Source organism: Cyclopterus lumpus, chromosome 20, assembly GCF_009769545.1.
Source record: "Cyclopterus lumpus isolate fCycLum1 chromosome 20, fCycLum1.pri, whole genome shotgun sequence".
NCBI classification, from domain to species: domain Eukaryota; kingdom Metazoa; phylum Chordata; class Actinopteri; order Perciformes; family Cyclopteridae; genus Cyclopterus; species Cyclopterus lumpus.
In genome coordinates, this window is record NC_046985.1 from 7,624,722 (window position 1) to 7,634,657 (window position 9,936).

At 42.4% G+C, this 9,936-nt stretch overlaps 1 protein-coding gene across 3 annotated transcripts in view; it reads right to left on the reverse strand.

Moving 5' to 3' along the window:
• The window catches only part of LOC117749798 (sodium/hydrogen exchanger 9-like), a 51,950-nt gene extending 42,394 nt beyond the window's left edge, over window positions 1-9,556 (reverse strand). For 2 of the 3 annotated variants that reach the window (XR_004611736.1, XM_034560570.1), the window contains exons 1-5: window positions 9,347-9,530; window positions 8,589-8,779; window positions 4,434-4,511; window positions 4,132-4,208; window positions 291-406 (exon numbers count right to left, since the gene is read on the reverse strand). Coding sequence is in view for 2 of the 3 variants with exons in the window: in XM_034560570.1 (XP_034416461.1) it covers window positions 291-406; window positions 4,132-4,208; window positions 4,434-4,511; window positions 8,589-8,779; window positions 9,347-9,494 (610 nt within the window). In the remaining variant the exon portion in view is untranslated. Of the gene's footprint in view, window positions 1-290; window positions 407-4,131; window positions 4,209-4,433; window positions 4,512-8,588; window positions 8,780-9,346 lie in introns of all 3 variants that reach the window. The other variant, XM_034560569.1, reaches the window with a different exon arrangement.
• Window positions 9,557-9,936: the final 380 nt, after the last annotated feature.

Sequence of the window (9,936 nt, forward strand, 5' to 3'; positions counted from 1 at the left end):
TATGTTTTCTGATACTGCGGAGAACTGCATACATCCACAGCAGCAAATCAAACACCAGAATAGACCCTTGCTTGAACAGGCACGTTATGCGTCTTTGAAGTTTTTTTTTATTTCTCTTTAGCTCATTTGTATGTTTACCTCAGGCAGATCCATGTGATGTGTCGGTTACACAGCAATAAAGTTTGAGTAGAACTGTGCGATAAGTTTCTATCTGTATAAAGCCAATTGTGCTTTAAAGAAATACATGTTTCCAAAAGTAACACTAGGAAATTGTTTATAAGGCCAGCTACCTGGGTCAGTGGCCGACATAATGGCACCAAACAGGAGGCAATCCGTGAGGAAGAAGTCTCCATCTGCTGCTTGGCCCAACAGCACCATCAGTCTGGTGAAGCCGTAGACGCAGGCCCTGGGACAGAGGACAAACAGGCAGAAGGGCACACAGCGAGGTCATCGGGGAGAACCAGCCAGAGCAGTCCCATCAGTCATCCCTCTAACCGCAGCAGGGCTTCCCCCAGAGTAGTGTGGGTAATGGGACCAGATGCTACCAGCAGGTGAGCTGACCCGTTTCCAGGCAGCGGCTGCTTAGTGCAGGTGACACAAAGCTGCGAGTACGCAGGGGAGCATTACATTTGACCACATTTACTGTAATATGTGTGCCTATGGATCTACATGACCCTCAACTACTACTGTTTGACACCTCATCTCAGCAACTATCCATTTCCACCCCCATCATTTCATGACATCAGACATAATAAAAGGACACCAGAATTATGAGTCTGAGCTTGTGTGAACACGGAATCACCCGAAAGACTAAAAAACCATGCGGAGGGTTTGTGAAGGGCATTGTGACCGAAATAAAACAGAAGCAGTGGTTTTATCTGCTCTAGGGCCTGGCAATAAAACAAATCTAAAATCTAACTGTCCCAGAATGCACCACTGTATGCGCTCCCTTGTGAAAATACTATACTAAGAGCAAAAACATGCAAAGATGTCCATTCTGCATTCAACACTGCAGTCTGATAAATGATATCTGTTTAATCCTGACACTGTGAAGCATCCCATAATATTCAGTATGCCAGCTTGTCCTCGGGGGAACCTTTCTATCTATGGGCATACCTCGGTGATGGCACACAACCTGTCCCCAAGGCCGGCATTTTAAAGCAGTGCCCTCAGGTTGAGCAACTAAGCTGTCTTATTCATCTATCTCTAAGGGAGATTTGAAGTTGTGTTAATGTCGTACATTGTGTGTGTGTGTGAGAGAGAGAGAGAGAGAGAGAGAGAGATACAGCGGCAGGCGAACACAGAGAGAGAGAGATACAGAGAGGAAGTGGATGTACTCAGTCAGTTGAGTCATTAAGGTTCATCCACTCCCATGAGACTCTCTTTTCCCCGTGGGAAATGGCAGTCTCACAAACAAGCAACAGGATTGGTCAGGTCTGGGATTTTTTTCTGGGATTTCATTAGATTGTATGGGTGTGCCTAAAATATTGGCCACTTTAAATCCTTTGAAAGGGCTTCATAACATTGAAGACTGCTTTTCTGATCAAAGAGGATCCTGAAGTTATAACAAGAAAACAACAACTAGAGTTATGAGGTTTCCACATAGTCTTTGTGTGCAGAACATTAATAATGCAACGGGAAACGACTGGAGTGCAGAGGTCTCCATTTCCTCCAAAGTCTGAGAGTGCCATCTAGCGTTGTGAGGCCAGAATAGCAGCCCAGTTCCAATCTACACACTAATGCAAAGCAGGTTTCGATTATTTGATAATCTCGTGTGTGCTGTTGGAGCAGCACTATAGAACTGTTCACAGCAGATGGTTTGACTGATTATAATAGAAAAAGCACTGTTGTGGTTAATAACCTTAATTATGGCTCTATGCCATTCAGTTCCAGGACCTTGCTGTTGTGCATGCTGGCTCAATGCCATGGTTCACTTGGGAAACTTGAGCAGAGCAGTAATTAATGATATAGGATTACACATGTGCTTTTGCTGCTGTGACAAAGGCCCATTGCACCTCAATGCAACGCACCCAGCGAATAGAGAAGCTACTCATAGCTGCAACGATTTCTCACTTAATTGCAGATGTGATGACACAGCTCCCAAAGGGTCCTCATGAAATCTTATAAACAGTTTACCTCTTGGTAAAAATAATAAGTGACACTGTTTTTGTGTATTCTATGTGTTGCTAACTATGTAACTGCAGAAAAATCCTACTGTGACAACAAGTATTTAGTATATATAAATATTATGCAGTAAGGAACTGGGACATAACACATTCATTTACAAATGACACAATACAGAGGGAACAACAATTTATAATTTAATGTAGGAAATACTGCATTATAAGCAGCATATGATTACATTTCTAGACTTTTAATTTCTACTATCTTACTTTTACTTAATGTCAGACACTGAATTCCTGTTTCCCATTAATCCAGGACTGTATTGCTCGGTTGTTGATGAATTCTCATAAGTTATGTCTTTATAATTTAAATTAGAATGGCATCATTGCCTGGGTCCAGACCTATACATTGTGAGTCCCCTGGCATCGTTACATGAAATAGCGGTTTCTCAATGAAAAAGTTGCCCAATAAGTGCAAAGGCGGGTGTAATGATTAACCAATCAGAGGCAGGGGCGGGACTAATGCCATTGTGAAATGCATAATAGAAGCCTATATGGGACAATAACCTCGAAATCTCTGAATCACTCTCTCAATGGCCTCTCTTTCAGCTACTGCTAAATAATAGTTTTGAATTTCATATGACCCTCTTGATGAACTAATTAATTTGAACATATCTCAATATCCCCTGATATCGTGGGCTAGTTTTTTTCTCTTTTGACTCACTCTGCTCCATTCTCAAAACACCGGCACAAAGTTGTTGTCATGACTTAAAATGATGTGTGATTCAGGTGGATGCGTTGGCCTCTAGTGATTGGTTATTGAAAATCATGTTTGGTTTGTCCGTTCTGGGTTTCTGTAGAAACATGGCGATGCAACATGGGCAACATGGGGGTGCAACATGGCGGTGCAACATGGCGGTGCAACATGGGCAACATGACGGTGCAACATGGCGGTGCAACATGGGCAACATGACGGTGCAACATGGCGGTGCAACATGGGCAACATGGCGGTGCAACATAGCGGTGCAACATAGGCAACATGGCAGTGCAACATAGGCAACATGGCGGTGCAACATGGCGGTGGAACATGGTGGTGGAACATGGGCAACATGGCGGTGAAACATGGCGGTGGAACATGGCGGAGGAACATGGGCAACATGGCGATGCAACATGGCGATGCAACATGGCGATGCAACATGGCGGTGCAACATGGCGGTGGAACATGGCGGTGGTACATGGCGCTGCAACATGGCGGTGCAACATGGCGGTGGAACATGGCACTGCAACATGGCGGTGCAACATGGTGGTGGAACATGGCGGTGGTACATGGCGGTGGAACATGGGCAACATGGCGGTGGAACATGGCGGTGGAACATGGGCAACATGGCGGTGGAACATGGCGGTGGAACATGGTGGTGAAACATGGCGGTGGAACATGGCGGAGGAACATGGGCAACATGGCGGTGCAACATGGCCGTGCAACATGGCGGTGCAACATGGCGGTGGTACATGGCGGTGGAACATGGCGCTGCAACATGGCGGTGCAACATGGCGGTGGAACATGGCGGTGCAACATGGCGGTGGAACATGGCGGTGGAACATGGCGGTGGAACATGGCGGTGCAACATGGCGGTGGAACATGGGCAACATGGCGGTGCAACATGGCGGACTCCGTTAAGAGAACCCACTCCCCATGTAGATATGAAGGGCTCGTTCTAAGCTAACGAAAACACAACAATTCTTAGTTTTAGGTGATTATACACGAATGCACACATAGCTATCAATATTATATTATATTTATTCTGGCCATTTAATATAATGAAATAATGTAATTCATAATTTACTGTTGAGTTTTGTAGAAAGAACATGTTGTGATATCCATTACCTCAGCCAGTCTCTTCTTTCTGTGCACCTTAACTCTGTGTGTGTGTGTGTGTGTGTGTGTGTGTGTGTGTTCATGTATTTCTGATGTGTTCATTTGTGTGTGAATGAACAAAACAATGCTTACCCTATAGTGACACAGCTGATTGCGGTTCCCAAAAACGCAAAAGTCAAAACAGATCCAAGATTCCCAATGAATCGTTTCTGTAACAAAAATTTGAATGAACACCACCAATCAGTAGCATCAAACACGCAGGTTAACAGCATGCTACACATTGCCTTCGGCTCCACGTCACCAACAGCAGCACACGCTGAGAGGCTGGGCCTTTTTTTTTTCCGAACTGACGAGGCACTCACAGAAAAGGAACAGTCCTTTGATGATGTTTTTTTTTTCCCTGACACTGAGGCATGTCAGGACAGCAGTCTCACCTGATTGAGGGTGTAAGCTCCATGGAAGATGATGGGTGGCAGGAACAGATTGAAAAGGACCTCGGGATCAAAGGTCTCCTGTAAAAGACAGAGCTGTTGTGTTGGTGACTGACAAGGGCTCCGTGGGGAGCGAGAGGACTCTGTTTACTGAATGTGACTGACTGACAGATATTACACACGCATTGTTCACGTCTGTTTTGCAGACAGGCGGCAGTTATCTTTTCTTTTTGAATCCCAATGTCAGAATGGTCTCCTGGTACCGCGACAACCTTATCTGTCCCGTTTCTTTTTTTTTTCTCGAAAAAAAAGAAAACAAAAGACTTTTGCGCATTGGTGATAGAAAAAAAGTATTACACTCCAAGCTTATATTTTGTTATTGTTCCCACCCAAGAACATTGCAGTTGGAAGGATTATAGGTACCACTACACAAAGTCAGCTAACACAAAGAAGGCTTTAACCTGTCTACATACAAACATCATCACATTGTAGCTTAAAAAAATTAAAACCCAAACATTAACCATGTTACTGAGTGTTTAACTGCCATGTTAGTAAATGCTACAAATTCTTCTCAACAACAAACTTTGAATATTCATTCGGTCGGGCCACTACTTAGATGGTGCATTATTACATCAGCCCTATTATATAATTATTGTGTACTGCATTGGCATTCTGTACAAGTGCCCACCCTCAGACTTCCTCAGCTCATTAAAGCAAAGCATAATACAAAGTGAGAAGTCTAACAGGTTGTGTAAGTGTTCACCAGAGAGGCTCCCAGTGTTCTTGAGAACGGGAATAAGCGAGACCCATTAGTAGAGACACACACGTTGAGACAATAGACGGATTAACATCAAACAAAATCCAAGCTGCTGTTCGCAACAACCTACATTAGCTTCAACGTAAACCGTCGCCAGAGTGCATCGCACACTTTTAACATACCGTGCACGTTTTCTGTCTGTTTTTCATCCCAGCCAATATGATGCAACCATAAGCCGCCCAGAAAGGTAGCCTTTCATGTCCTTCATCCTCGAATCCATTTCATGTCTATTGTGGATACCTTCTGAGGATCAAACGGCAGTGATATTCAATTCAGATCACTTTTTTTTAAGTTTTTTTTTTAAAGTTTTTTTTCTGATTTTTACATCCCATAAGGTCTCATTACATTGCTCAAAATAAAATTCCAGTTCAATTAAATGTCAGATATGTGGGGGCGATGCTTGCAGAGAAAATATTGAAGCAGCCGGAATTGCATGAATATTTGGACAAATGAAAATAGGCTTGTCTCTGTAAATATCCTATTTCCATGAAGCATTGCATTTTGGGGACCATTTACACATGTGGAAGATTGCATTTTTAATCATAATTTCTGATGGTGCAAAGCCCCCTATAGTTTGGAGTGACCATGCTTTCGCAGTAATTCACACTTGAAATGGTTGCAAGCACTACAAATTGCTCCCATCTTTCTGCTACCGTCACCCGGCTTAAAAAAAATGACTTTCTTGTGACTGCAATTACCCGCAAAGCCCAATATATATGTATTTTTTCAGACTGTGCATGACAAATACAAAATGGCATAACAGAGACTAATACAGACACTGTAATCAATTATGTATATGCTAGTGGTTTTATTCTAAGGGCCACCTGCACCACAGAGTCGGGATGGAGGTGTGTTGTATACACTAATTGCCTCTTCAGCTGAGCAGCACTAAATTTAATCAGACCACAAACTTTAATGCTTTACTCCCCAGTGGCACATAATGGACTCAGTAATGCAATGGAATTCTCTCTCTGCTAGGTCCCCATATGTATCAGGCTTAATAGCGTGAAGGCTATACACAGAATGGTCTGACAGAAGTAATGGCCTTTGTGGTTGCCTCTGCTGGTTTTCTAATGAGACCCCAGCATTCAAAGGGGCCAAAGAGTCCAAGCCATTAGTGAAGAGTTACACTTGCCCTGGATGATTTGCAGGGTTCATGGGTCACTTGCTCCCTTTCTCTCGGGTTGAAATATCACTCTGGGATTAAGAAATACATTTTCAAACACACTCACTTCACATCCACTCATGCATATTCGCCATCATGTGGCTGAATCCCGCCTCATTGGTTGGTTTCTTTGATATGACAGATCTCGCTGATGGCACCGCGACAATATGAAAGCGAGCCAGAAAACAGTGATATTACTAATTACAGCCAGAGGCGGCTGTCAAAGCTTAGGCTCATCTAGTTCGTCGTTATATTATGATCTCTGACTAATTCCTTCTACACAAATAATTTCTGTGAGAAGTTTGTGACATTATTCCTGTTGCATCTCAGTGACTTTGATAAAAACTGTTTAAAAATCCTTGCATGTAGAATTCAAATGAGATCATGAGCATTTTTAAAAAACCATAAAGCTCCCTCCTGATTAAAAGTGATGATCAGTATCTGAAATATTCTGCTGAGAATACATTTTTGACTGGATGTTCATTATTTTAGAAATATACAAGTATATTGAAAAACTACAGTCATGATGACCATTTTCACCAATATACTGTATACAATAGACTATATATATTACACTATGTCATATTTATGTTATATGTAAGTGTAACAAAAGCAAAGAGGTTCCAATTCATGCTTTCAACAGAAACAAAATAGATTAATTCATTGGGAAAAATAATTTACAATTCAAACACTGTCCTGACCAAACCTCTGTTTGAGTGAGGACAGTACGACTTATTAAACAAATCAAAGTCAAATCCTAAGCGGCAGTGCATCTCTACTACATTTAGAAAACATCATTGATATACAGTTTGCTGAGCAGATTTAATTTGGTATATATATATACATATAACAACGTGTCTCTCATTATGAGAGTTCTGCAAGTAAAGACACAGAATGTCTCGAGAGGAACCCACATTTTAGAAAATTTATAAATTGGGTTTTGTAATTGTATTCATGGTTTATGTTTGCAGTCGTTGGCAGGAGGAAACCTTTAAGAAAGTGTTAGTATAAAGACTTTTTTGTTCACTGATCAGACTTTCTGTTACAACTGACGCCCAGTAGCACCCACCTCCATCCTTATGAAGTGCTTTGAGCGGTTAGTCAAAACCTTCATCCATGACTCACTGAACCCACATCAGTTTGCAGGTCAAATAGATCTACGGACAACTCCATCACCGTAACCTTCCGCACTGCCCTCTTCCACCTGGACCAGAGAAACACTATTATTCAATTACAATATTACAGCATTTAACACCATTGTGCCCTCCAAAATGGTGCTACTCAAGCTCAGAGACCTGGGGTTCAGCACCACCCTCTATGACTGGATCGTGAGCTTCATAATGGGCAAACCCCAGGCAGTGCACATACAGGCACCACCACCACATCCTCCACCCTGACTCTCACCACTGGAGCCCTTCCCTGTATCCCCTGTTCACGCACAACTGCGTCACCATCCACAGCTCCAACGACATCGTTAAGCTTGCTAACGACGCAACCACCATCGTGTCCAGCGGCGGTGAGACAGCCCACAGGGAGGAGGTCAGAGCCCTTGTATTGTGCATCGACAACAACCTCCACCTCAATGTCTAAACTAAGGAGCTGGTTGTGAACAACAAGAAGCCACAGAGAGGACCATCAATAGGACTAAGGTGGAGAGTGTCGGTAGCTTCCTGTTCCTCATCAGTGAAGACCTGACCACACAAATGCCATAAAAGAACGCAGTGGCTTTTCTTCCTCCCGACACTATAATATAGGTTACATTGTTTTCTTTCCCTATTTCTCTCGATGCCGTCACTGTCTTGCTTCCCTAATGATAAATAGACCATGCGAGTATTTTAAAAGAAAACCAAAAATTAGGCACCTTTAGAGCATCCTCTATACACAAGGGACAACTAGGTCTGATCAAAGGACGCAATGAATAAAAAAAGAATACCTATTATTTCAATGTATGAAACTACATCAGAGGAAAAGAAAGCCTCCTGTACAGTGCAATTTGTTTTCCCATGTTCCCTCTGCAATATTAATAGGGCACCTTTTTAAAGTAAATGTTTTATTAACAGGTTGTTTCACTTTCCATTAGAGGCTATGTTGTGTCACAGCCTGCACCACCTACATAAATAATTCACTTTTGTAGCATGTATTGGAAGTTCAAGTCAAATTAAATTGCCATAGTTACCATATGAGGGGTTGAGGCCGGTGGGCACCATTGGTTGACTCCCCCAACATGTTTAAAACAGTTAAAGTGTGACGTGCCGTTGATTGTCAAGAGGCGAGGCGTGTTGTTAAGATCACCACAAGTGCAAACAGTTTCCATATTGTCTCCCCGGTCCAATGGCAAGCATCTCAGTATCAACCCCACAAGCACGCCTGCAGAAGAGTACCAAAAAGAAGCTGCAGTTACGAAACCTATGCAACATACTAAAAACTCTTCCAGAAGCAAATAAATCACAATGCAGCTACTGTCATGCAAATTAATATAAAACAGGACGTTATAACTAAATATGAATCAGGTATACTACTGGTGAGCCTTTAATAGTTTATGGTATGGAGCACATTATTGTTTTGGTGTAATGCCTAAATTAAAAGGGTTGAGTCCAATGTCTCAATGTCAAATGACCAATCAAAAGTTAATAGTGCATCACAACCTTCATCAATATCATTAATGTGGCTGCCAACGTAAACTCACTTGCATCTTAATGTATATTTACGAGGAACAAGTTTAATTATTTAAAAAATGGTGACAGGAGCCAAATTAGAGAATGTGACCAATGCAAATCCTACTAAGGCCCAGATTCTATAAATTGTACCCTAAACTGTCTTTATATTATGAGCATTCCGATGTATAAATGTAAACTGTGAGTTCAGGAAGTGTAGATAAATAACGGCTTCCGTGCTCTCACCTCTAAATTGGCAAAATCAGCACAGGCTACTCACCATAAAACATTGCACCTCCAGTTTCAGTTATGAGTCTATATTTAAACTGTTTTAACTTCCACACACTGAGAATGGTAACAAGGGCCAAGCCAACAACTGCGAGTATCAACACTGCACTGTCTTGCTTTTGCATGGCGGTGCCCGACATCTTCAAAGCCCGGGGGAAACTTTTCGGAAACAACTGTTTCACTTGTGATTCAATTCAGCAGCAGCAACATCCGTATCAGCAGCGCTCGAGAGCTCGCGCTGCGTTCAGGGCTGCTTTGTCATTTTACACTTGCATTACACACGTGGTGAAATAGCATCTGGACATTGTCTAGTTAATATTGTCTTAGAAAGCCAAATTAGAGATGCCTGTTAGGGATGTACAAACAAGATAGATCACATTTTCCGACTGACACGGCTCATGCTGTTGTTTTTGAGGTTTATTTGTGGGTGGCAAATAACTAATTGGTGCGTTACCGCCATGGCTCATGGCGTTACATCTCTACTACGCTTTAAAATAATTTAAGTATTTCCCAAAGCACATCAACGCCACATACTTGGGATGTCCGCCTCTCACTTTCCAGCAGGTGGCAGTAAGTTCAAAC